Genomic DNA, 27,090 nt, shown 5'->3' on the forward strand with positions numbered 1-27,090 from the left:
CTTAAAAATAAAAGAACAAAAACACAAGAGGGAATCTGGCTGATTTTGAAGGATCGCCCGCAGTGATCTGTGCTGACATGCAGGGAGTCGAGCAAAGGAGGCAGGTTGCCTGCATGGATGAACAAGGAGCTCCTGACAAAACTCAGACATAAAAGCAGGAAGTACAAATGGTGGAGGCAGAGTCAGGACACTCAGGAGTAGTACAGAGACTGTCTGAGTAGGCAGAGACAGGAAAGCCAATGCTCACGTGGAGTTGAATCTGGTGACAGATGTGGAGGGCAACCAGAGGAGCTCATACAGGTAGATCATCAGCCTAGATGATCAGCCTAGACAAGAGAAGGCTCAGGGAGATCCTATCCATGTGCATAAATACCTGATGGGAGGCAATAAAGTAGACAGAACCAGTCTCCTATCAGTTACAGGACAAGAGGCAATGGACACAAATTGCAATACAGAAAATTCCATTTAAACACAAGAAAAAAGTGGGATTTTTTTAACTGGGTGGGTGGCCAGACACTAGAACAAGTTGCTCAGAGAGGTTGTGGAGCCTCCATCTTTGGAGATGCCCAAAAGCCATCTGAGTATGGTCCTGAGCAATCTGTTTTAGCTGACCTTGTTTTGGGCACTGGAGTTGGACTCCAGAGGACCCTTCCAACCTCAAAGATTCTGTAATTCTGCGAAAAACAAAGGCAAAGAAAGCCAACCAAAGAAAGCCTATGGGCTTGGGTTTTTTCAACATTTGAAAAAAACAAACTTTTCCTGTTTACAATGCATTTTCATTTTGTAGTTTTGAGTAGTATGAGGCAAAGGAAGATGCTCATAGTTGATACAAGCATTTATCAGCTTTCTGATGCCTTTTTTGTATACATATGTGTATATATTTTATATATATATATATATTTATGAATATGTATTTTTTCAATGCTGTACCTTCTAGAAGAGGCGAACAGTGAGACATACTACAAATAAAAATTTGGGAAGTCTCTACAGTCCTCTCCTAGGCTGCCTCTCTTCCATGGGACATCTGTGTTCACCAGCAACTTTCAGATTTACTAAGGGTACCTAGAAAAGGAGAAGCTGGCGGTGCTCCTTTGCTCAGCTGGATTGAGTCAAGACAAAAAAAAACTTCCAAACAGTGTACCAGTACACTAGGGGATAAACATTTATGGAGCAACTGAGAATTAATCTTCAAGCTCCCTCATTTGCTTTAGATGCTGATAATTCTCTCCCATGCGATTTTCAGCACGAAGGCCTATTAGCTCAAACAGTCTACAGTGCCTTCATAAAATTGAACAACAGAAGTTAATCTTTTCCCTTTCATCTCTGTTTCCGTACTGGTTCAGAGCAATAGCTTTGTAGGTTTCCACCCTTTTTAACGTGCCAAGCATTTCCCTATCTCTTTATCTTCTATTTTCCTTTATGTCGTTATCCTCCTTCTTGAGAGAGCCTCATTTGCAGAACCACTGTGCTGTAGATGCAGAACAGCTAGTCTGAGAAGTTTTAGCAAAGTAGTTATCTGCAGATTAAGTAGAGATAATAAACTACTCTAGTTTTATCTGCTTTTGCTGCTTGTTAATTGGTGTGGCAGAGAAAAAGGGGTTTTATGTTTTCAGTGACCGGGGAGCTGGTAACTTGCTTAATCTTACAATCTTAGTTGTTCCAGTCTTATGACTCACAGTGGAAAGGAAAAAGAATATCTAAAAGATCACAAAGAGATAGCAGCCGAACAGCTTCTCCCCCTCCTTCCCAGGATAAAATCAAGCCAAAGATGCAAGTTGTCACGCCAGCCCCAAGCACTGCAGCACACGGGCTGTGGGTGGGGGGCAGGCATCCTTGGAGGCAGTTGCTTGCTGGCTCTTTCATCTGCAGAACAGGGCTGTGCAAGGCTCTGCTGCAAGGCACCCACTCCCACCTTACCTGCCTTGTCAGGGTGGCAAGCAAGCAATTCCCAGTTTCACCCTGTACTGGATTCTGGGATGACTTGTTACCCCCTTGTATGCAGAGTCATACTTAAAGCAGATCACTGGAATGATTTGTATCAAAATACTCAAAAATATTCACGTGCCTTATTCTTGGGTTCAGAAGGTGTCTTCAAAGCTGCATTCTTCCTGGTGACTGCACTGTGTGTGTGCATTTGGTGCTTTGGGAGCATACTGGGTTGGTTGCGTGCAGGCAGCTGCTTGCAGCAAGGTGCAGGAAGCATACGCTCTCGTTTTCCCTCTGCTCGAGATGTGTCCTGCTGAAAGGATATGTTGATGGTTGCTGCACCCAGCTCTTTTCTCCTCCTTTTAGGCCTCTTGTAAAAATCCTGTTGGAAGGAGTTAAGGAATTTCTTCCTCCTCCCTTGTAGCCATTTGCACTTAATTATTTTTATGGAAAAGCAGTAATGTTTTGCAGATGGCAATGGAAGAACCCTCCAGGAATGTGCCTTTCATTTTGGATGGGCTGCTTTACCGTAGTTTGAAGCCAATAGAGTTAAGAGTTGGAATGAAAACACGTGAGGCTGAGCAGGGACTGCTGAGCCTGATCTGCTCAGCTTCAGATTGTCGTGTCCTTCTTTGCCTTGGTGGGTTCTTGTCTCAAAGTGCCTGGAGTAAGGGAGTTCCTAGCCTGTCTCTGAATTTGCCCATCTCAGCTGCAAAATTCAGCAAAGGGGCTTCAGTGAGTGCAAAAGGGAGGGTGCCCGTTAACAAGGATTAACAGTTCAGCCCTTAAGATTCAAGGTTCATTGCTTAAGGTGTTTTGTTCACCAATTATCCAGTTCCTACCATTTCTTGCAGTCCTCAGATGAGTCACAGCCTCAGTTTTGAAAGATATTTTCTTCAAATGTTAGCCTGCACATTTCCTGCTGTTTTATAGATTTTTGCCACTTTTTTTTTTTTTTTTTTTTAATGTTGTAACAATTGTGCAGAGGAGCACCGAAGCCTATAATCACTTGGCCAGCTATTGCCACGGCAGTGTGAATCTCGGTCCTCTCTCTCACAGCCACTGTGAGAAGTCTTTTCTATCATGCAGCATCACTGTGAGGGAGATTCCTCTGCAACAGAGCCACAGAGAAGTTGGTATTTCATCCTGGTTAGTTGTCCAGCCGACTAGCACTAGCGGAGAGCCTGGCACCTCTTGCGGATGTGGCATCAGGGAGGGACTCTTCTGTCAGTGCCCATCTCTCTCCATCGATGGTGAAGGAAGCCCAGGTGGCCAGCTGAGACTAGATGCTTCTCTTCTGAGCGGCTAAACAAAATAAGCTGTAGCTTATAATATAACTTATATAAAACTTTTGTGCAATGAATCTCTGCTTTTGGAAGTAATTTGAAAAAAAAGAGGTTTGATTGTAGGCTTCCAAGGAGCAAGGAGTTCTAGGCAGGGTGTTGTTTCCTCCAGGGGTGCCAGTGTGGTGTGTTGCTTCTGTGCACATCTGGCACACGTGTGGTATCCCAGGAGAATGACCGCAGTCTCCTTCTTTGTGTCATGGCTACAGCCACCCTTGAGAGGTGAAGTCAAGCGTTAACCTCACTCAGATCTACCTCCAGATCTTCCTTTTTGCATCCATGTTCTTGCTTCCTTTAAATTAGTTGCTGCTGTCCTTTTCGTCTACCTCAGCTACAATGGCAACAATAATATCTTTTGTGTGATGGGCCAGTATGTTTCTAAGTCTTTTATTTGGAGGAAAATTTTAGATTTTGACAGGTTTCAGAAGAATTTTCTTTTCTAAGTTAATCTACTTATTCTGTGTAATGAGGTCCTAAGAACAGCTTGAGCTTCTTCCTCGCGGACTAGATGCTTTAGTCCTTATTCAGCGTCTGGTGAGGTTAACAGGAATTTTTTCATTGATTTAAGTGGGCATTGCCTTAGGCCCAAAATGTGTCGTTGCAAAGAGGCACACGGCAGAGCGTGCTCTGCTCCGGAGAGCCAAGAACGTGGGGCATGCCAACCTTGAACAAAGTGCTTCCTAAATAGCGCCGTGTGGGGATGAGCTGTGTGCAGTTCATCTTGCCTATCTGGAAGTGCCTGTCAGTATCTAGCCAAATGTCTGGGCTATTGCTGCCCAGTGGAGGGAGACCAGTGCCTTTGAAGGATGATTCATCCTGCCCTGACATTGATGGGGTGAAGCTCCTTGCGGAAACACGTTTCTACGTGAGCTAGAAAAAGCATAGGTGATGAGCCTGGGCTGGAGATCTAGCTATTAAAAGCCTGTGTGTGGGAGGGAGAGATGTTCCCTCATAAAAACTCTTTTTTTCCTGCTTTAATTTAATGCAGACTCAAACAGAGAGTGAATGACTGGAGTTATATTAGGAATAGCTCAGAACTGGCCATGAGTTTTAGGGAAGATTGATGAGCACGTGCAAATTAAGGTGGTGGCTTGACGATCGCTTCATGCTTTGCAAACCAACACTTTCAGGATTAAAGCTTTGAGTTTAGGTTAAGTCGAATTCAGGTCTACATTAAATGCTTCCCCCCCAGTTGCGGCCCCCACTACAACCGTGGTTGAATGGCGTTCACGTGGCAGCTGCTGCGCTTCACAGCTTGCGTGCTGAGATAATCTGTCCCGGACTTGGGTGATAGCTCTGGCCAAGGGGCAGGCACAGCTGCAGCCAAATCTCAATTGCTTCCCCATCTCCCAGCCTGCAAGGATGAACAATGTTAGTCTTATGGATGCCAAAAAACACTGTAAGCTGGTCATGAAAATACTTCACGTCAAAAAACTTTCAGTGCTTTCTTTTTGGAGGGAGGGAGAAAAAGCAGCAGAGGAATGGGTTGCAGCTTTATTTTCTTTGTTTGGTGCATGAAAACTTGGATTTTCTTTGTTTGGATTTGGGAAATTTCACACGCTACCGGCGTGAAAATGAAATACAGCAACGTTTTGATCAAAGGCTGTGCGCTACGAATCCCCTAAAAGAAAGACTACGATCTCATTGTCTTAAACAATTGTTCTGCCTTTTGGAAGGGCATAAATACTGCTTAACTGCTGATCTGCAGAGTGTGGGGTGCAACCCTTGGCAACTCATAAATTAATTACTACCTTTAAACCATGCATTTGCTTAACAGTTGCTATTAATTCATTTTAAGAGATTTTACAGACCTGGGAAGAAAACCAAGTTGCTCTGCCCTCGTCACTAGATTCCACTGGCAGCACCAAGGCATAAGATACGTTTTGATCGGCACATGTGTGTGACCTAGTAATACATGGTCTCACCAACGATGGATGAAATCCCATCCCTCTCCTCTGCGTGTGAAGCTTAAGAGAAGTAAAAAGCAGCTGTTGTTAGAGTGCCTTGACACTGACCCCGCTGGCTAAGTAGTTAATTGCTGGCTTGGTCAGACGGGTTTGGCTGCTGAGCATCCATCGGAAGACGTGGCGTGCCTGTGCTCCCAGTGTGCCAGCAAAATCCGTGCAATAGCAGGCCAAGCCAGAGAGACTCCAAAGGAGCAGGATCGGTGTTTCTGTCTGTTGTCCTTATCAGAGAATAAAAGGAGATTTCCCACCTTCAGTATTTTTCACGATCTGTTGAGTTCCTGGTATCTGGCCACCTCAGGGCTCTGGCTCCTCGGCAGGGTGCCTGCCGTGGACATCTGTGCCTGCCCGGTTCCTTACTGACGCCAAGGTGGGCCTGAGCGGCCGGCCGGCCCAAAGCTCAGGGCAAGCATGAGTTTTTAGGCAGCGGTTTGCCCTAACCATCGTCGCCCTTCCTCCAGGTTTTCCTATAGCAAGCGGGTGTCAGAGAAACACAGAGCATGAGGGTCTCTGGGAGAACCGAGTTGAATCCTCCCGCTCTGGTGCAGGAGTCTATCTCCAAGTAATTACTCAGAGATCAAAACAGCCAGTGGCAAGCTTTGCAGTTCGAGTTCAGGTTCTCATTGCAGGCTGCGGGAGGATGCATAACTCTAAACACCTCTAAAGACATTTAAAAGCACCCAAACCGCAACAGGTAGACTATAGCACAGGAGAAGAAGGTAAGTTATTATACACTTTGCAGATGCACACCAAACCCTATTATCCTTGTGGTATCATGTAATATTAATAACAGCAAGCAGCGTGTGTTTGTAGTTGCAATGTGTGTCTGCGGTGCGGAGACCTATCTGGTGGCAGTTAGCCTGATCGTTTCTTCCCTGGCGATGCTAAAGGCTTAGGTGGCCACATTGACCCTGAGCTGGGGCAGATAGGAATGAAAATAGATGCTCCACGGTGGTGCTTTCAGCAAGGAGCTGATTATTCAAAAATAGATGGGAACCACTAGATTATGGAAGGACAATCTCTCTGTGCTCAGACAGAAAGGTAAAAATCCATAGAAATGCCAAGGAGTCGAGGAGACCATCAGCCTTTCTTGATCTAGAGTATCCAAAGTAATAGCAAGGACGTGAGCAGCCAGGCAGACCTTTGCTCTTTCTCCAGCACGATGTACGTAACTGGGCTTGACGTGCACCAGCACTTGCTTGCTTACAGGAAAGAGCCATGAGGAGCTTCTAGTTAAACTAGTGGACCAGAGCTCAGAGATCTTCCACAGACCCATAGCTGTGGGCCTCTGAGGAGCAGATCCTTTTGCACCTGAATGAATCTGTTTATCTGAAAGTTTTGTGATCGCATTCTGGTTGAGATGTCTGCCCTGGTCTGCGACGGTGGTGTTGCACCTCTCGAATGACCTGCAACTGAGTTCTACGCGTGGGACCACCGTGCTTGCAGTTGATATAAGGCTGTTGAAGTGGATGTAAGCGCTTCCATTTGCTCTTAGGGTTTGGCTCATACTTTACAAAGGTGCTTTGAAGCTGAGCCAGAATGTGGCCCTGTCTTCATTTTGTAGGGAGCCTGTATTTTGTTCAGACAAATAATTGTATTTTCATCGCTTTCAGATCTGAAGGGGCAGCCCAGTGACTTTCAGTTAAAAACAAATCCCCTGACATGCTGCTTTGACTTGCAAAACTTGCAGAAAGACCAGCTCTTCTCCTGCATGCCCTGGCTGCAGCAGAGGGAGGCAGAAGAAGGACCCACTGCTCAGCCTCTGGGTCTGCAGCAACTGGCAGGTTTTTTCAGGCCTGTGGTTCAGAAAATTTGGAGACAGCACTGTGGGAGACATCAAGATGGAAAATTTTGGTTTTGGGGGTTTTTTTCAATCTCTTGTGGTTTTGTGTATTTACAGAAAAAAATACAGAAATTGTGGCATTTGTCATTTTAAACTCTTAACAAAACTGGGAATGCTGATGAATCAGTTGATTAATAACAATTGGTGTTGATATCTAAACAAATGAATGTGTGAAAAGGAACTGAATCATCATGTCATTGTGACCTGAAAACGTAGCATTGCTTATTGTCTAATTTTTTTCTAATTGTTCTCTTTATAAATTCCAGTTTCCAAGACTCATTATTTCCATTTGGTGTTTGAAATGCACTTAAAAAAAAAATCAAATTCTTTCCAGAAGTGAGGTTAAAAATATTTTAGTTGATGAGAACGTTTTAGTTTGCTAAATCTGAAATTTTGTTCCAATTGCAGCTTTCATGCTATAATTTTTTATGAGTTTTGGACTTAGTGCAAAAGAAGAAATAGAAATACTCCATTCTGATGATGTTTAAGTGGAACTTAATCTATTATCTTGAAATGCTTTGTTTCCTTTTTGGCTGAATCTTGTTAAAAACACCATATTCCAAAGTTTAGGGGGGGAAAAAGTTTTAAATACTCTTGGCATATCTCTGTTTTCAGATATAACCAGACCTTTATAGGCTGAATTCACAGCAAATGCCTATAAGCTATAAGCATTGGAATAAAACAATGCACTTTACCTGTGTGTCATTCGTATTCATTGTGTAATAGAGTTTTCTGGAGCGAAGCTTAGTGCACACATGCCATAGCTCTGTTATTGAAAATGTGTCCTCTGCTCTTCATACTGGTTTTGTAGCCCCTATAATTTAAAATTAATAAAGTAGAAGTAACTGCTTAAGGATGAATGTTATTAGTACTGGTGCACCCTTCAATAGGAGACTTCGTATTAGGAAGCAGAAGTTGAAATGAGACATTTTCTGTTCCATTTGTCTGTGGAGGATTTCTTTTTAATCTTGGTTTAATGAAATCTAGCTCACGGTGTGTAAGTGGCTGTCAGTGTCTGGAAGAGACAGAAGTAAAACTTGAGCTGTGCTCCAGAATGGCACTCATCTTTTCCAGTCTCTCAAACCCAAACAACTGAGTAGTCTGGCCTGGCCAGTTGTTCAGACTTGCTCCTGTCCTTCTCTTCACAGCCGAGCGGAGCTCCACAAGCCACCAGAAGGCCCTACAGAAAAGGTCCCCTTGCCTTTCGCATCCATGGTTTGTCAGCACCACAGGTAACAGGTGATGTTCAACAGATTTAGGCCACCTGAGATGCTGTACCATCCCACCTGCACCTTCACCACTTAGTTTTCTGGTCCATCTATGCCCTTCCCACACAGCCTGACTTTGTACAAGGGTGCCTCTGCGTGGTCTCCAGACTCTTGGTAACTCTCACTCTTCATCTTGTTTCCCTGAAACCATGCTCCCCATCTCTCCTCAGCTGCTCTCCCCAGAGAGCTGACTTAGAGGAGCTGTAGTAGCACTGAGCAGCAACCCAGCTGTGCCAGCCAGCCTATGTAAGATTTCCTATCTTCTTATATGAAGCTGCTTGTATGAAGAACTCTAGGCCTTCCCAGGACTCTCTGCTGTCTAGCTGTAGCTGAGGGACAGGAGTGCAATTCGCTCCTCTTTAGGAGCCTGGCTTTCTTCCCTGGCTCCTCCATCCAACCCACTCCAAACTTGGGGCAGCTGGAAGGAGAAGGGACGGAGGAAATGGCTTTACCACAGGGCACTGAGTCCACAGCACAGATGTGTAATGGTGTCACAGATATTACTCTGCAATGCTGGGACCATAAAAGCCTGCAGAGGCCCTGAGCAGTCCTGTTTATAAAGATGTCTCTAGAGTTTTTGGTGAAGGCATTTGCAAAGGGAAAGTCGGAGAAAGTGTGATCAGGCTGTGTGGCGTGGTGGTCGCACTCTGTGTGTCACACTGGACATGGATGGTACTGCTTGTGCTGCCAGTTCTCCTCTCGCAAAAGGCTTCACTGGAGTTGGGCTTTCATGATGTTCCTGAGAGCAGTCCAAAGCTGGACAGCTGTGGACCGTGCAAGGATCTGCCTGGGAGGGGGGTGGTGGTGGTTACCGCTGCATGGGCAGCCTGAAGGCAGCTCAATTATGGCAGAGATGGAAAACAGCAATTTTGACTTGAAGACAAATTTCTACAGAAAGCAACGTTTTCTGTGCTGTTCCAGGCTTCAGCTGAAAAAGTATAAATATTCTCTGTGGAAATGTCTGATGAGAATATAATCACCATTTTCATACTTCATACTTCTGGTGCTTTTTGAAGCTCTCAGTTGCAGAAAATGATAATTGGTTTCTTCGTGTTAGAATAAAATATCTGAGTATGTGTATACATAAGTATGGATACACATAAATAAAAACATTCTTTGTTTTCACCTACATGCTTCATTGGGGGAAAAAAAATTGTTATGAGCTCTCGTTATTGCTCTCTAATAGCTATTCAGGTGACAGTCTGTCTGAAACTAGCATTGTGGAATTGTATCACTTCCACTGCAGTTATTTCTAATTGGCAAATCAAGGACAAGGGAAGTCAGGGGAAGAATGGGTAAGGACAGTGCTCTCATTATTAAAATGCAGTCTTAAAATTGCGCCGTGTGGAACGAAATGTACTGCCACTGGCCAGGCTTACCGCACCTTCTCATGGGATTGAGGGCATTGTTCTACAGAGGTGAGTTCTTCTTTCTGTGTTTTTGAGAAGTTGAGTAGTGATTTTAGACAGGGATGTAATATAAAAATAGGAACCAATGGGTATTAGAAGTTCTTAAACAATGTTTATGCTTCTGGAGACCTAAAATAGAGATCCTTAAAATCTATTATATGTTTACCAGGACCTTAAGGATAACAGCATCAGGGAGAGCACAGAACTGTGGTAGCCACACATGAATAAATACTATACTAGCAGGTTAAAGCATATAAAGGTGTTAGCGTTTGTTATTACTGCTGTTTATGTTCTGCACATTTCATGTAAAGTAAATAATATTAGCACTTAAACTTTATAAATAAATTGATGAACTAAGTCTAGCATCCTTTCAGAGGTTCTTTGGCTTATTTTGCTCCAAAGACTTCGCATAAAGCTCTTGCAACTAAGTGGTATAGGACTTTGGGGAATGACACTTCTTACAAACTTCCAGCACAGCTTAATTCATCTCAAAAATTTGGCTGTGCAGAAAAACACTAATTTTGCTCCATATCTGATTTCCTTAAGGTTTATTTTTGGTATTTGGCAATACGCCTTTGTTGCACAACTCTCTTCTCATGATCCAGCTTCTCTGCTGTTATAACTTTACTGTAGGTCTTTGATCAGTTGAAGCAGAGAAATAGTTGACCTTTAAAAGACTCCTAGCCCGTGTTTTGCTTGTCCACCAAACTGTTGTGCTTATAGACCCTAGCCACAAGTAAGATCCTCATGTGCTATTTGTGACATGCAGAAAGAAGAATATGTGTCCTGATCCGTCTCATCCATGTTTAGCTGTTTAAAAGCTAGATGTGTAGTCTAACCTACTCAGTTGCCTGCCTTAAGTTGAATCACATGGTGGATGCTCCTGTCTCCTCCTTGGTCTGAGGAACCTAGAATACACCTTAGACTAGACTGGTGCTTTTCAACCTGGGATCTATGGGCCTTGACTGTCCAGAAACTATTTTAAAATATCTGTCAACGGTATAAGAAAAATAAATTCTCATATACTGAATGGTAATCTAATTTTGAGAAATATGTGAAGAGGGCTTCACCTCAACTGGAAAATTTCAAAGCACTCAAATACAAGAAAAGCTTGAAGAACACAATAGTAGATATTTAAGTTTTAGGTGGCTCCAAGTGTCCTACTGTACAAAATTATGATTTCTTATATTCCAGTATCTTTAAGGGGCTCTAGCTGAGATTAGACTGCTATGACAACAGGAGCCACCCACAAGTGTAATACCTCTCTTTTCATAAGATTATATCTCAGTTAGACTGCACAAGTCATAGAAGGGGAGAACAACAGGTTTAGCTCAGTTAGAGCGTGGTGCTGCTGATGCTAAGGTTGTGGGTTCAGTCCCCGTATGGGCTATGCTGAGGGTTGGACTAGATGATCTCCAGAGGTCCCTTCCAACATTATGATTCTACGATGATAGCACAGAAATACCCTGTCAAGCTGGTCAGTAAAAGAATCAAGACAATATTTCATGTTTTCTCTAACCTAGCCTCATGATATGCTCACTGTGACCTCCGTACATCTGACTGAAGCACCTCAATACAGAAGCTGTAGAATAATTTAGACTGGAAGGAATCTTGAAGTGCTGTAGTGCTATGTTGTGCTCAAGGCCTAGCTTCAAAGTTGGATCAGGTTTCTCAGGATCATGCCCAGCTGGGGATGGAGGCTCCACAACCTCTTGTGGGTCCTGTTCCAGTGCTGAATTCTCCCGTCCTCCTGCATCGTGACTGCATAGGATGAGTCTAAGGGTATGTTTTGCTCTTCACAATAGTGCAGATAGTTTGAAATCAAAAGACTGTTACAGAGCTACAGCTTGCTGTGTGCTGTTTTGTAGGGTGCATGCAGGAGGGAAGAAGACAGCTCAGTGGGAGCTGCACAGCTTGCAGCCATGCACTCAGCCAGCTGGTACCATAGGGGCTGGCAGGGTACAGCTCACCTTCTCACTCCTCTGCTCCCTGACATAATGCCAGAATTGCTTTGTATGTATTTCTGCAGGGGAAAATTAAGGAACTTGGGTTATTACAGTTTTATTCATAAGCATAAACAAAAATATGAGTACCTTGTTGGCTGTGTGTCCATGTGTTTTATGTTTTGCATAAAGCTCCCACATGGAGCCATCAAGAGCAGCTTACTGAGTCACAGCAAACTTTTTCTTTGGTGAAGCTTAACCTTCAGCCAGCGCTCCAAGCAATGGCCAGATGCTGTAACGGCACGAAGACCCAAGTAGCAGTCTCTTCTGGGAAAGATGATCAAAGTGGCATCCTAATATAGCAGCTTGTGCTGCCTTTTCTGCACCTAGGCAGCCAAGTTGTGCCCAAGTCATCCAGGGAGAGCGCTGAGTTAACGTTTCATTTGAGTCTTGCTGCTGTTAAACTCCACTGAATGAGCACTGCAGCAAGCCAGCGTTTGCTACATGAAAAATCATTAGCTGTGATGCTCAGCAAAGCAGCGTCCATGCTGTGACCAGACCCCAAAGTAAACAGAAATAAATGAAGCGGGCTCCTTGTGGCTCAGGTTTTGGAAGTGGGAGAGCATTGCAGCCTGCTGCTAATGGAGTCTGCAAGCGGCAAAGGTAATATTTCAAAACCATTTTGATTGCTACTCTGGCAGTTTGATCCTGCAGATCGAGGGAGCAATTTGCAATGTGGGTTATAAGTGAGCTTAACGTGAAGAAACATATTTTTGTGCGGCTGCAGAAGACGGTTTCCTGGCCCGGTGGGGGGACACAAGGACTCGCTATGGCAGCAACAGAGCAGTGACCAAAAGTGCTTTTGTTCAGAGGAGCCAGGTAACTGAAAGTAACGTGATAGTAAATAGGTGCTGCCCTTGCTATTTTTGGTTGAAGCAGGTTTACAAATTGCTTAGGCTAGCAGCTTTGTCAGAAGATCAGGAGGATTTTTTTCAGGTACCCTGTGAATCTTTAATTATTATAAATAATCCAAACCTCTAAGTTGACCATTGATAGAGAAAAGAAGCTTTTGGTAAAGAAGATCCAGCTGGGAAACTCTTGGCTGTATTTCCCTCTTTCATGCCACCAACACAAGACCCTTTGTAACATGGAAGGTGTAATGCATAGCATGCAAATCTGTCCGTGATACTTCTACCCAAGGCCATGTGAATGGTCTTAAAAGACGGACTTTAAAGAAAAAAAAAAAAGGAACGAGAGAAAAAGAGAAAAACTACGCCTTTGGCAAAAAGCTACTGCTGTGGCTGCTTGCAGAGACAGGCTGAAATCCTGGCTCTGATAAAGAAGATGCGAGTTGCGCTGTTATGTCAGGGAGGGATGGCTTCATGTTTGAAAGCCAAACAAGCCTTAAATTGGGATTAGATTGTACAGGAGCAGTGTTAATTAACATTAATGCTCATAAAAATAAAGTGCAGCTCTTGTTTGTAGGCTGTGGTGGGTACAGTAGGAAGTAAATACCACTCTGCCAACTCTACTTTCCTGCGTCAGGCGTGTTTTTATTTCCATCCCTTTCCGATCTGTCACCACTGACCCTGCAGCCTCCATCGTCTTGCCCGTTGCTTTGGCATGAGAGTTGAGGGGTTGAATTCCTGGCTTCCGCGAGTGCGTTCAAGTCCTCTGGAGTCATTCGGTGTATATCCGCATCAAGGAAAATCAGTGGTCTCCGTCAATCTAAAATCTAACAGTGAATACCAGCCCTGGACGTGTGCTTAGGAAGCTTTGGAAGTTGAAAGCAAGGGTCCAGAAGGAGAGCCACCAAGGTATCTTGATGGTCTTGGAGAATTTCATGGACAAATCCAGCAGCTGCGCCACAGTTGCCACCCTAAACACTGCTCCCAAAGACAAGGCGTCCAAAGTTAAAATCATAGCTCCAGCTCAGCTGATTTTCCTATCCTGAAGGGAAATGTTTCATGAATTGGCTAGACTTGAAGGAGTGGTGTTCAACAGATGACAGTGGCTACTGCTATTCAGAGGAGCAGCTGTTAGAAGGTAATTAATCTTGAAGAGCCTTCAGACAGTGCTTTATCTCCCCACGTATCAGAATTTTAAAATAGTTTTTTAACTGAGGTTGAATTCTGTCTGTAACAACCAGTTACCAACAGTTTTGTTGATGATAGCTTCAGAGCCACAGTGATTGCTCGGGCTTTAAACCTTTGCACTTGCTTTGAGTTGCAAAGTGTTCATTATTTTAAAGTATAAGCTGGCTCCACTGAAGAGGGGATTTTAACACTGCCATGGAAAATAAGCAGATGGTAGTGTGAGTGGCAAAAATATGACAGAGCTGCCCTGGTCCCTAACCATCTGCTTTGGACCTTTTTCAATGTTTTAAACTTGCTCACGTTGAGTCTGTCTCTAGCAGCCTTGGTGCTGCAAGGGAGAACGTGTTGGGCAGTGCCATGCTGCAGCCCAGCAGACTAGGAGTTCTTGCCTTGGACACTCCCTCTTGTCTAACCTTAGATCCACTGAAACATAGCCATGAAGTCCAAAATAGAGTATTTTTCCCAGGAATGGAAATACATAAGGAGACGTTGCCCTGCGGGGTTTGGGATCCTCCTGGCAGAGGGACGTCCCTCTGCCTCGGTGGCAGCGGGGCGAGATGACCAGCTCTGTGCGACGGGACAGCCAGGCCCTTTTCCAGGGGAAAATCTCAAACTGAGGTAGAGCTCCTTAGGGAAACCTGACAGTTTGTTGAAACACTATTGTTCAAACTCCTTTCCAAGCCTAATAAATGAGAAAGATTGCAGTGAAAACATCTGAGGGCTTTGAAAACATTGTCAGTTTGGTTTAGAGCAGTAACAAGGCATAAAATACCTTGTGTGTGTGTGTGCGCGTGCATGTGTCTGCACACAGTTATAAGCATTCGCGTTAAATAATAGACACCCCCTCCCATGCATTTACTTGCTATCTATTTGCATATTCTAGTTTTAAGCTCATTAGCTGTTCTTTTTGATGAGTTGAGCAGTTTGCCCAAAGAGGCCAGACTGAGTCGCATTAAATTGTATCTGTCTATGAGAGTCTATGAAAGAGTGCAGCTTCCTTCCATCACATTCTGCATCAGCATTTGATGAGAAGGTATCTATAATTACAGCTAACGAAAGCCACAGTCATGATGCGCTGGAGTTAAGATGCCTGGAAACAGCTCAGTGCTGTCAGTCGGAAATTGCTCTATCACGCTCCTGCCTTTCTCTGCATAAATAATTCTGTTTCAGAACTGCCACTTTTGGTTAAAATGATAGCTGTTGCTTTCCCCCCACCCCTGCCTTTCCCAAAGCAGAACGGTGTTAGTCTGCAGAGCAGTCTGGGGATAATTTTCTCTGAAGAGTTTTTGCATGAAAAATGGATCAAAATCCTGTTGAACTATTTCCATTTTTTTATTTTTTTGACTTTGAGAGAGACGGTAATAGGGAAATAAGATCGGGATGATTTTGGTATGTTACTGGCAATAAAAAAACTCGACCAACCTCCAAGCACTTTCGGGTCAAATCGTGCCAGTAATTTCTGTATTATTGGGGTATAAAGCTCAGCATGTTCTTCCCGTTCCAGAAGGGCTAGCGCTTACTGTTGCTGTTGTTTTTAGGCGCTGTCCTTTTACGAGTCTGTAATAATCTTTGCATTACGCTATTACAGCATGATCGGGTCCTTGTCGTGCTGCCGAGGCAGATCAGATAGAGTTAGCGTGGTGAGGAATATTAGTACTAAACTTATTATGGTGGATCTAGATTTACAGCCCAGGAGCTGCAAAGCACTGCAGCTTTGTGCCTCTGCAGGTGCGCAGTCCTCGAGCATGTGAGAGCTGATGATGCACATCTTTGGCTACAGCTCTGACCAAGGCTGAGAGTTCAGGTGTGAGAGCTTCTCTCTCGTTTTAATAAGCATTTGCAAGATGTGGTTCTAAATCCATATGCTATTCCTCTTTTTATTATTATTATTATTAACTTTGGAAACATTAAGATGGCAAGGATATAGCCCCTTATGCGGTCGCTCTGGTTGCTCCAGTTTAATTTTGCAGCAATTAAAGCAGCAGTCCCAGTACATTTAGAAGCGGAAATTTCCATTTTAGAAGTGTTTCCGAACTAAGAGTACCCGGACACTTGTCATTACAGCTAGTTCTCCCTGTGTTGTCCTTGGTGTTTTACATACAGCCTCCTGCCAAACCCCTTCTTTAATATTTAATCTTTGATTGGTGATAAAATCAAATCAATATCTATTGTAGCCAGGAATGATACACTATTTAAAACAGTTTGTGTTGGGATTGCTGCAGAAGCGCAGCATAAATTTTTCATTGGAAAAGCCTCAAGTTTGTGCAAATGCAATTACAGAGTGTACGTATCGTTCTCCTTGAACTGTGGCAGCACAGAGGAATCACTGCTTTGCATTGACATGAAGCTTGCCTTATTCTAACATCTCCAGTATGTCAAATGTTAAACTGTTTGTGCTCCTTGCACAGTGAGAGACTGAAAACTTTTAACTGTTTCTTTGTATTTCTGTAGTTTTTGCGGTGTAGGATGTGTACCTCTTATTTGGTTTTGGTTTTGTTTTTTTAAGTGGCCACTAGCAATGGAATGAGTTTAGTAGTAGCAGCATAAAAGCTAATAGTAACGTATTACTGGTACGACACAACGTAGGAACTTGCCAAGAGTCATATCATCCACAAGGATGAAACGAGGCAGAATAAATTACAAAACAAAAAATACCTTAATGTTTTAAATGTGTGGTTTTAAATTATCCCCTTCTCCCACCATCTTGAGTCATGGTCTATTCAGGAGGGAATATCATATATTTAAGGGATGATACGTAAATACCACAGCCCAGATGTTCACAGGCAGCATTTCCGTGGCCTCATTAGAGAGAAAACAAATCTACAGATGTAGCGATGAAAATCCTTTCCCTGTTTCTGCTGCAGGATCTCTTCATAGAGGGTTCTAAGATAACTTACTAGTTGATCAGGATGAAGTTGTGTCAGGGTTTCTGGTTTTTGCTGAGCTCCATCAGTGTCAGATCTGCCATGTCCCAAGGCCGACGTACTGACGGGCATTTCCCTCCTCGTGTACTCAGAAGTGTATCCTCAACCGACTGGTCTGCTTGCAAGGTTGGTTGTAAATACAGCATTGCACCTTTGCTAGTTGCACGTATCCAAACGGCCCCAAAGACAGCATGCTTGCTGCTTTTAGATAAATTCTCCAGCCCTCCAGTCATCTCGCGATGTGACCTGTGAAAAATTCAGGTATCCAAGCTAAAATGCAAAAATGCAATCCTCTTCAAGGAGTGTTTGTGAACAGGTGTGGAGATTATAAATACCATATTCCACTGCAGTGGAAATAAAAAGTTCCCAAACAGAACTGTTTTTTTTTCCTTTTTTTCTCTCTATATGTCCTTTCTAACCGACTTCCACGTAATCTAACTCTGCTGCTCAATTCTTGCTGTCGTGGTTCCTATCAGATAACGGCCTTCCCGGTTGCTCGTATCGGCACTTAGAAACAACGATGTAACATAGAGCATATAATATAGATCATAGATATAATGCCTAATGCAGCCCACCTTGCCGTCTGCGAGAGCTGTGCAGCTCTTGACTGTAACCTGTAAACAGGCATCAGGTAACGACAGGGAAAAGTATATTTACCAGAACGGACTTAACAGGCTCGCAGCGACGTCTCTCTCTTTCTCACTGCTGCGTTGCTGGAAACCACTTCAGATGTGGGACCAGAAGCGCGTATGTGTATAAAAGCATCGTTTGTTCCGAGAAAAGGAAAAATTTGGAAAGATGCCGTATCTTGGAGCCGTAAGAGGGAGCATATGGAGAAACGATTACTGCTTTGCCTTTTTTAGCGCTTCTCAATTGTTTTATTTGGGTCTTTGTTCTGATCCGTTCCTTATTATTTTAGCTGCCCCGGGTAATTGTGTTTTTCCCTTAGCTATGAAGTTGTAAAAGAAAGGAGAGGGGGAGGAAAGATAAGGCAAAGCTGTTAAATGAGAAATCTATTGCTAATTAAGGTACATTTTTGCTAATCACCTTAGAAATGAAGTTACCAGCTGAAAAAGCCTGGAGTTTGTGTAATGAAAGTTCGGCGCATTTCCCCCCCTCCCCGTTCCTTTCTGTCACAATGCATCCGGAAATTAAAAGTTTACCTTGCAGACTCATCTTGACACCGTTAGACATTGTGTCGCTTTGCATTAACTGCAGGCAGGCTGTGGCTGTTCTGGGATATATTTCGGTCCAAATAGTTACAATTTGGCCAAGTTAGAAGCAACTAAAGTCAGGAGCTTTTAATGGGAGCTGGCAGCGTTCAGTGCTGGTGTCACTCCGGTCCCCAGCTAGAACACAGTGTTCAGGACCCAAAATAGTCGCTGTCCCTTTTTACTTTATTATCATTAGCGATAGGAAGCGCAGCATTATATAAAGGCAGGGGAGGCAGTAGGGTGGTTTTTTTTTCCCATATGGAGATGCTCGTTCTTCGCAGAGGAAGATGCAGGACACGGGCCTGGGACTTGGCGGGCTGGAAGGGGAGGAAGGACAAGTCTTGCTTTTGCCACTGAGCTAACCAAAGTCCTTTTTCTGACACAGCTTTGCTTCGGGCAAAAAAGCAGATGGCAAGCCCGAACTAAAACTTGGGGCCACCAGAGGAGAAATGCTACGGAAGAGTTGGTTATTGTACCTTATTCTAACGTCCCAGGGGAAAACACCCCTTTCCTAGCATTTCTGGATGAACATACACTAATAATTAGTATACTAGTAATAATTAATCATTTTATCTCATGCTTCACTGCTGGAGAGGAAGAGGTGGGAAACTGCAGCACACCCGGGGCTCGGGAGCGGGAGGACGCATGATCCCCCGAGCCCGGTGCTGCCCAGGACGGGGCCGCGCGGTTACCTCTTGCTGCCTGCCTGGCTCCTTTGAAGTCAGGCAGATTGTCAAAAATCATTCTGCTTAGGGCTTCTCGAGGGTAATTGGTGCTTTTGTCAGCCAGGAGCAGAGCAAATTGGTAGTTGCAGTGTATTTTTGAGGGCAAAGGAGATGGTGGTAGGTAGTTGCTCTGAGCTGCTTAACGCTTTGCAAACGGTTTCTGTGGCTCCTGGAACGAGCTGGTCGGGCTAAACTGGCATCTTTTCGGCTCTCTTTATTGCGTGCACAAAAGAACATCTGTACGCTGCGCTCTGAAAGCAGCTTCCGTTCCGTCCCCGCTGCCGCGAGCGAGGACGCGGCCCTCCCCGCGGCGAAGGCCGGGCCGCGCGCGGGCAGGTTCAGCCTGGTGGGGCAGACGTTACTTCGTCACGGTGTCTTAGTGGAGGGGAGCGCTCCTGATTTTGGGTCCGTGTCCCGGTACGGGTGCGCGGATGGCAAGCCGAGAGCCGTGTTGCGATTTGATTCGTTCTGTCAGGAAACAACCAGGAAACTTGTGACTTCGTTTTCAGTCCGCTCTCTGACATGCACTATCTCGAGGCCTGAAGCAGGCACTTACGCTCTATCCGTGCATATTTTAGAGAGTGATTTAATCTTTTGTAACAAATAGTAGTAACAGGGAAAACTTGCGTACATTTGAAAATACCTTGTTTTTCTCATTGGTTTCAACGTTGTGCTGCTCTTGATTACCTGTCTTCTGAGAAATGGAGACAGTTCTCCCAGGAATTATTTAAAGGCCGTGCTGCACTGATTATGCGGGTAACATAACTAGTTACAGTAAATAGGTGTCTTAAGGGATTGTAGGTTTGTTTGCCATATGACTTTTTTTCTTTTTTTTTTCTTTTTTTTTTTCTTCACAATTAATGAAGAAAATCGTATCAGGAACCTTATTTATTATTCAAGATTTTTTGTTGGACAGAAGGCCACTCCAAAGGGACATAAATTAAGATTGCTTCCCAAAGAAATTCTCAGCAACTCGAACAAATCTGCCCTAAAGGGCTGAGCACCCAAACAGCGCTGCTATTGCAGTGCAGGAAATTATTAGCAGACAGCTCAGTGACTGCTGCCGTGTGCATGGGGGAGCACCCGAGTGTGATCTCTGGCTATGGTGTGTGAACAAAAATGATTGAGGTGCTGAGGTTGATGGGTGACACCGCTTTGGCAGCCGAGGTGCAACTGCTGACCTTGGTATTGGAGGTGTGCCTCTGTCTGGCAGTACTTCAAATGCATGTTCAGGGCATCAGGAAAGCAGTGACTTCCAGCCTAGTTGGAAAAAATACATATATAGTCTCCTGAACCTTTGCAGTGTGGCTTCTTCCTTGGGTCCTGCTTTACTCATCTGTGCAAGAAGGATAGCAACATCAGGCACGACTTGACTGTTTCCCATATAATAGTTTTCTTTGCACCCGTTGTTGGCAGTAGAATGTAAATGCCTTGTAAAACAGCCAGTTTCTTTATAATGGCATTTTAGAATTTGTTTAGGAGGTAGAAATATGTTCTTTCCTAGCATAGTTACCTTTTTTTAAAATTAAATTTATATTGATCTCTCTGGACCTGGTTTGTAGATAAGTATATAATCAATACTTTTGCACAGAACTCAACGTGCTTTCTCCCTCAGTTTATCACAATTTGTGTATTTGTAGATACTTTGTACAGATACTCAAAAAATCTAAGGTGTCTAGTATAAAACCATAGAAATTATTTAAATAAAACATGGAAAGGCAATGACCTAGCCTTACTAATACAGGGAAGCTTCCTAGGAAATAACATGTTAACTAAGTGAAGACTTTCAAGGTTGTAGAAGTAATTAGGATCAAATCAGGACAAATTTCCCCCAAACAGAGTAAAATTCTCTCCAGATCCCTGCAAAACTGAGATGGTGGTAAGGAGCTTTCAGGATGGCACCACCTGTAATTTTGGAGGATGATGAGCCAGCCAGGCACCCAACAGCTACGGGAGCACCCACTGGCAAATAGTCCTTATTTCGTTGAGACATTAAGAAACTAAAGAACTGATTGGGCAAGAAACATGGGTGTTTGCTGTCAAAATATTGCCTTGGGGGGATACCCCTTCCAAAAAATCTGGGTTTTTAGAACTACCTTATCTACTCATTGTTTGCTCTGGCTATGTGTAGCCTACTTTCAGGCTAATCTCTTGCAATAAGCTAGCTAGATGCATGCCGGATTGAGGCTCAGCAGGAAGGACGGACATGCCCGTGAGTTAACTCCAGCTTCTTTGTGGAGGTACAACATTATATCCAAAGTGTTCAGAAAGATCTAACGGCAGAACGGGGATAAGACTGGATTTTTTAGTTGTGTTTATGCAGCATCTAATAAAATGGGACCTTGATTTTAGGAGGCGGGTTCCTATAAACTACAGTAATGCAAATGGTAAAAGTATGAATATCACGATTACAACAAGGAGAGACTTTTGCTTGCTATACCACCTATTATTTGTTATAGCTATGCTTTGAAAATGCGTGTACAAGCGTGTTGTGTGCTAAATCGATCATTTTATAGAAAAAGACGGGCAGCTGTTACAGAGCTTACAAGTGGGTTACCTGTCACTGATATCTTTTCAACGATGACTTATTTAAAGCGTCTCGTCCACGGGATTTGGGCATTATTCACACAGGAAGGAGGATAGGTGGTTTCTGAATGGTGTTTCTCCCCCGTCGCTAGACATGGCATGTTCTCAGGTTGCCCTTCTTCTACAGTGAGGTGAACGGGGAACAAGTTGGGGTTTTTTTGCACTGTAACAGGGACCAGAATCTGATCCAAGCAGTCGGGCATGGAGAGTCTGACTCATGCTGGTGCTGGGAGAGCCTATTGAGCAGGGTCAATAAAATTCAGGGAACACAGATGGGATAAAAGGTGGTGGGCCTGGAAGAGCTCCCGGAAACTATGGGTGTTATAACAACTTAGCAAAATGATAATGTAACAGCAGACTGCAAAATAGGCAAAACTGGGATTATTAGGCTTGCTTGGCATATGTATTTATAACAGTTGCCTGGCGTCCTGCATACAGGCCTGTATTAATTTAAGATAAGTAATTTCTTGGTGAAGGCAAACAGGGAGTGAAGAACTCAGGTAACGTGTCTGTCTTTATGTGAATTCCATTTCCGTGAGATAACAAGAAGATCTGAAAATATTTTATTAACTTGTAAACTGTGATTTAAAGGAATTTTAAACAGCACGTGAAAGAAAAAATAATGAACAAATGTTTTCAAGTGGGAGAAATCTGTCCCTGCCATATGTTTCACTGAGTCATCCCTTATGCAGAGCAAGATCTTGCAATTGTTTCAAGTATTCCAGCCGAAAATCCTTTTCATTTAATAGAAACATCCCTGTAAACTCGGCACCCACTCCTGCAAAACATTAATACCGGGTGCCGGATGGAGTTCTGATCCTGTTGAAGTCTGTATGTGTTTTGCTGTGAGCACTAGTTAAATTTTCCTTGCATGTGACTTGCCATCATGTGTGGCCAGAGTAAAGGCAATCTGGTGGTTCTGTGCTGGCCACCGACAGTGCTACCCATTTCCATGTTAGGTGCTTGTCAGCGTATTACAGAAACCTCGGACCCCACCGATTCCTTCTCTTTAATTTGTACGTGGACTCTCTCTACTCATGGCAGAGCCTTAGTCTGGTGCATGATGCTCAGGCTCTCCTGTTGCCTTCCAGGTGTGGCTGTGCGGGGGCAGTATGGAGGTCCTGCCGTGTTCGAGAGTGGCTCACATCGAGCGCAAGAAAAAGCCCTACAACAACAACATTGGTTTCTACACAAAGCGCAACGCCCTGCGAGTTGCTGAGGTCTGGATGGATGATTACAAATCGCACGTCTACATCGCGTGGAACCTGCCACTGGAGGTACAGCCCTTGCACCCTTCTCCTGGTCTTCACTTCTTTGGATTGAGAGCTTAAATTGTAAGGTGTTTAGTGCCCCCGTGTGAAAGACACTGTGAAATATCAGTCAGATGGTCAGACACTCAGCTGGGGAAGTGAGCCCAGCTCCCTCAGCTTTGATGAAGATGCTGCCAAAGACTACAGACTTGGGTGGAATTCCTAGCGTTTACATCAACTGATGTCTGTTGTGCAATTTCTAAAAATCCAACCTGTATTGCAGAGTGTTTATCTCCCCATTCACTGTTTACACAGCGTGAGTTTGTGTTGTTACGCTGCTCTGCAGGTGGAGTCTTTCTGTAAAAATCCATTGACAGAAAATTGCTAACAATAATGATATTAATAAATGAGCTTTCTTTTTTTTTTTTTTTTTCCTGCAGCTCTGGTAGGTACATGTCATGTGCAGGCCCACAGCCAAAGCAAACTGTGTTTTTGTGGCTAGCACGACATTGCTCTCCAGAACTCATTGCGGACAGAGCGTCCTACGAAAAGGCATGGCCTGGCTTCCCAGGCCGTTGGCATCCCAGAGCTCAGAGTCGAGTCTCTGCCCTGCGGCAGTTCGGCACAGAGGCCAGCAGCGCTTAGGAACCGTCTTTGGAAGTAAAGGGAGAGGAGCACAGTGGTTCACAAAATGAGATGCTGTTCCAAAAGATGTTGCTCTAAAAACACCATAATTGGGTAGCTTTGGTGCTTGCATTTATTTCTGTACAGAAACTTGTAGATTTTCTTAGATTTGACACCTCATTTCTCACATAAATCCTGCCTTGTAGCAATGTGGCGCATCTTCTCTGGAAAACTGCAGGTTCCTGCTGGCAAGGCAGGCTGACTTTGCCCAAGAACTAGATCCTGCAGCTGGATCTCTAAGCGATCTCCTGGGCTTCTGTGTAAAGCTCGCTAAGCTCCAGGAGGAGTTCATGCAGATCCAAGGACTTTGGTCTTTGCATGGGCTACATCCAAATACTGAAGCCCAAGAGCGTGTCTCGACTTCCTGGGGGACGGAGCTAAGGGCCCTGCAGAGCTACCTGATTGCAGAAAAAGCTATTGACATCCGTCGCCCGACCCCTCACGAGCAGTTATTTCCATCTGCCCTTTTGGAGGCAAAAAGCAAACCTGAAGTGTTCACCCCTCGCAGGTGACACCCTGGTGAAGAGCTTCCACTGGTAAGGGCAGCATCTGATCCCGTCGCAGAGCTGCCTGGGAGCGCTCTTCCTGGGGGCTAGGCATTTTGAGAAACCTTAAATATGAACTGCTGCTGCTTTCTGGGGACAGATTTCCTCTGCGGAGATGTACTGGCATTTAGAGCCACGGTAGCAGCAACTTTGTGCTGCATTAGAGAGCAACTGGTAGCCAGGAAGGGTCGATGAGCTGCTCGAGTTCTTGATTTGATGTGCAGCGGGTGGTGGAGCATCCTGGATTAGTTTATTATCGAGAAATAAGTGAATAGAGGCTGAAAGCAACGCTGTTTGCCTGGCAAGCTGCAGGCGGGCGCTGCCTATGATCAGCAGTGCTCTATGAATTTGAAAAGGGAAAGAAAGTGACCTGTAGGACTGAGTAATTTCGAATCTCCCGTAAAAAATAGGTTGCAAGATGCAAACTGCATGGGAAGGGATCGTAAGTGATAGCCGGTACAGAGCCAGTCCCTAAACTGATCTGGTGTTGGAGGTGAGGCACCGCAGTTCTGCTGAGGAAAGGCTTTGGAGGGCAGCACAAAGGGATTAAAACCAAATGTGAAGCCACAGGTCCTGTTGCATCCTGAAAAGGAAGCGTCACGTGGAATCCACACCGGAGGTGGGTCTGGAGAAGCAGATCTGAGTTACCTGAAAAAAGACATGGGATTTTTATACAGCTCTATCAGTAAAATTGTGAGGATTTAATTTTAGAGAAGCCTTGTTTGACGGGTGGTTTTGTGCAGTGAGATACGAAGGTACATTGAATTATTTTGCGATGCTGCTGTATACAAAACGAAGCAAATGCCATGCGCAGCATATTTCAGCCTCTGACTGCTTTGTGGGGCTGCTTGGCTCAGCATCCCATTTCGCCTGTTCGGATTTGAGACCGTCCTGCCTGTCGACACTGAATCATATTTACTTTTACCTATGAGCTACCAGTAGCGCATTAAAGTGGTGTCTTCTCTAAAGCGGAGTGAATTATTCATTAGAAGATTATTGCAAGTGTTGTAATGGAAAATTGCTTTCCCAGCTCTATTTAAGATCCCTGGAGAAGACAAGAGCATGAGCTAAAAAAGCACAGGAGCCCAGACACCTGTAGAAAGGAATAAAAGTGGTTGCATTGCGCCTTTAATTTCTTCCACTGGCTGGTGCATTGATTCCCCAGATGCTGTAATGGAATAAGAGGTTGAAGTGGGGCTGCGCTCCTCAGTCACTGCTCCTGGCTCCTGCGAGATTATTCCCACCGGGATGGATGTTGTAGCTTTGTCTGTTTTTAAATCAACGCGAGCGGTGGGGTTCCACTCTATCTCCACGGAGACTGTTTTGTGGCAAAATTGTCCAGATTGTCAAGAGGTTTTTCTGAGGATCAGCCTAAACTTTTATTCTCCTGTAATTTTATCCTCTATTCTTAGCTATCTGCTTCCTTTATTATATTTGAACCTTAAACCATTCCTTCTTCTTCGCCCCCGCTCCCTGTTCTATAACTTTCTAATCATGCTGTCCTCTCAGCTGCCCCTAAGTAGAGTCACACACGTAAGGGGAAGATGTTTTAGCGTTCAGTGCACAGAAAGGAGTTTGTTTTTCAAGGACTCAGCCCATGGCCACCCTTTAAATCTTAATTTGCATTTGCTTTTAAACTCTTTTGGAAATGCAGTATGTTAGTTCCTAAATGAGAGATGAGATCTTTTAAAGATATTGTGGCATTGCGCCCTTTGGAAAAATCTCTCTTTTTGAAGGTTTTCTTTTCTAAATCACCTCCCACAGCTCAAATGTGCCCAGCATCAGTCTGGTGGCCACTAGGAGAACGCCTTCAAAACATACCAAAGGAGGACGCTTGTCCTCGTGACCATGACTGTGAAATGCAGGTCTTCCATTTGATGTCCTGCGATGATGATTTGCACATTGGAAGCACGCCTCAAAATGCCCTGGCGTGGCCTCTGCACAGAGCTGCTCAACATTTGGCAGCTTCCAAGCTGCTTGGAAGTAATAGTGAACATCGGTGACATGCAATCTTTTTTTTCTTTTTTTTTTTTATAAGAATAACTGTTCAGTGAAATGCTGTGTCTTTATTTTTCAGAATCCAGGTATTGACATTGGGGATATCTCTGAGAGAAAAGCTTTAAGGAAGAGCTTAAAGTGTAAAAATTTCCAGTGGTATCTGGACCACGTTTATCCAGAAATGAGAAGATACAACAACACCGTTGCTTATGGCGAGGTAATTAAGGCCAACCAGTTCCTTAGATCAAACTGATAATATTTGTAACTGGTGAGGCTTTGATGAGAAATAGCCTCGAAGGAGATAAGATGAATCAAAACCCACTGTATAATTATATAAATATATATAAATGTGTTAGCAGTTTCTTGCAAAAGCCTATTGGGGATTTATTTCTGATCTTGGAGATCCATTTACAGTAGAATATTATAATACCTTATTTACTGCATTGTCACAAAATTATTTATGTTACCCACTGACTCCAGGGATTAAGCAGCTGAATATATAGTTTTAATACATAGTCTTTATATAAAAGCTTTTGACATAACCTTAGCCTCGTTCCTTACGTGCTCTCAGTAGGAGACAGCACATTGTCGCAACAGCTTAAGGCTGAGATAAAGTAAGGAGACCTGATTCAGTATGTATTGGCTTTGAGACAGTAGTAGAAATATAAAGACAGGCATTTGTGGGAACTAATAATAATTGCAATAGATCTCTTGTGGCGTAGTGACAGTTTGAGGAGGCCTGTTGAAGCACGGACCAGGCACCCCAGACGGGCATTAACTCTAAAAAAAGTTACTTAATGCCCTCCAGCTAAAGCCTCCCCGAAAGCAATCTTTTGAAAGGCAGTGCTTCATTTCAGTTACTCCGTGTGGGGACACCGGAGAGAAGACATCTGTGCATAAACTAGACTCGGTAACTCGGTTTCAGTCGTTATTTCACTTTGCAGCATGAATTCAGCAGTGTTTTGTGCTCCTTCCTAAGGGTGTCCTTGAATACCTGGCCGCTGGTTTGCAAGCTCTGTGTCTTCTGCACCTGTACAGTGATTCAAATGGATCCCTTGTGCTAGTTAATTTTTTTTCTGGCCTGTTGAGCACTTCAGGATTTTCATTTTGATGAAATATAAGCAATTCTGCCTTGATTCCAGGCTCCTGGCAATATACGGTCGGCAATCTAAAAATACACATGAACAAAGAAATCTGTGTTTAAGAAGGTTGGTTGAAGTGGTGATCATTGTATAAAAAAAGCATTATATGGACCACTAATCTATGCCTGATTATGTCCAATGATGTAGTAATATATATTCTTTCCTTATCAAGCAAGATCAGAGACGTTACTGCAGCTCATCTCCACTAAGACAGGACCGTGTAACCTCTT

At 44.0% G+C, this 27,090-nt stretch overlaps 1 protein-coding gene across 2 annotated transcripts in view; it reads left to right on the forward strand.

Annotated features, from left to right (window-relative positions):
• GALNT17 (polypeptide N-acetylgalactosaminyltransferase 17) overlaps window positions 1-27,090 on the forward strand; it is a 204,875-nt gene that overhangs the window by 164,661 nt on the left and 13,124 nt on the right. For both annotated transcript variants that reach the window (XM_062592343.1, XM_062592344.1), the window contains 2 exons: window positions 22,333-22,518; window positions 25,798-25,935. In XM_062592343.1, the coding sequence (XP_062448327.1) occupies window positions 22,333-22,518; window positions 25,798-25,935 (324 nt within the window). The remainder of the gene's footprint in view (window positions 1-22,332; window positions 22,519-25,797; window positions 25,936-27,090) is intronic.

The sequence above is a fragment of the Rhea pennata genome, chromosome 20, assembly GCF_028389875.1.
Source record: "Rhea pennata isolate bPtePen1 chromosome 20, bPtePen1.pri, whole genome shotgun sequence".
Taxonomy (NCBI): Eukaryota; Metazoa; Chordata; class Aves; order Rheiformes; family Rheidae; genus Rhea; species Rhea pennata.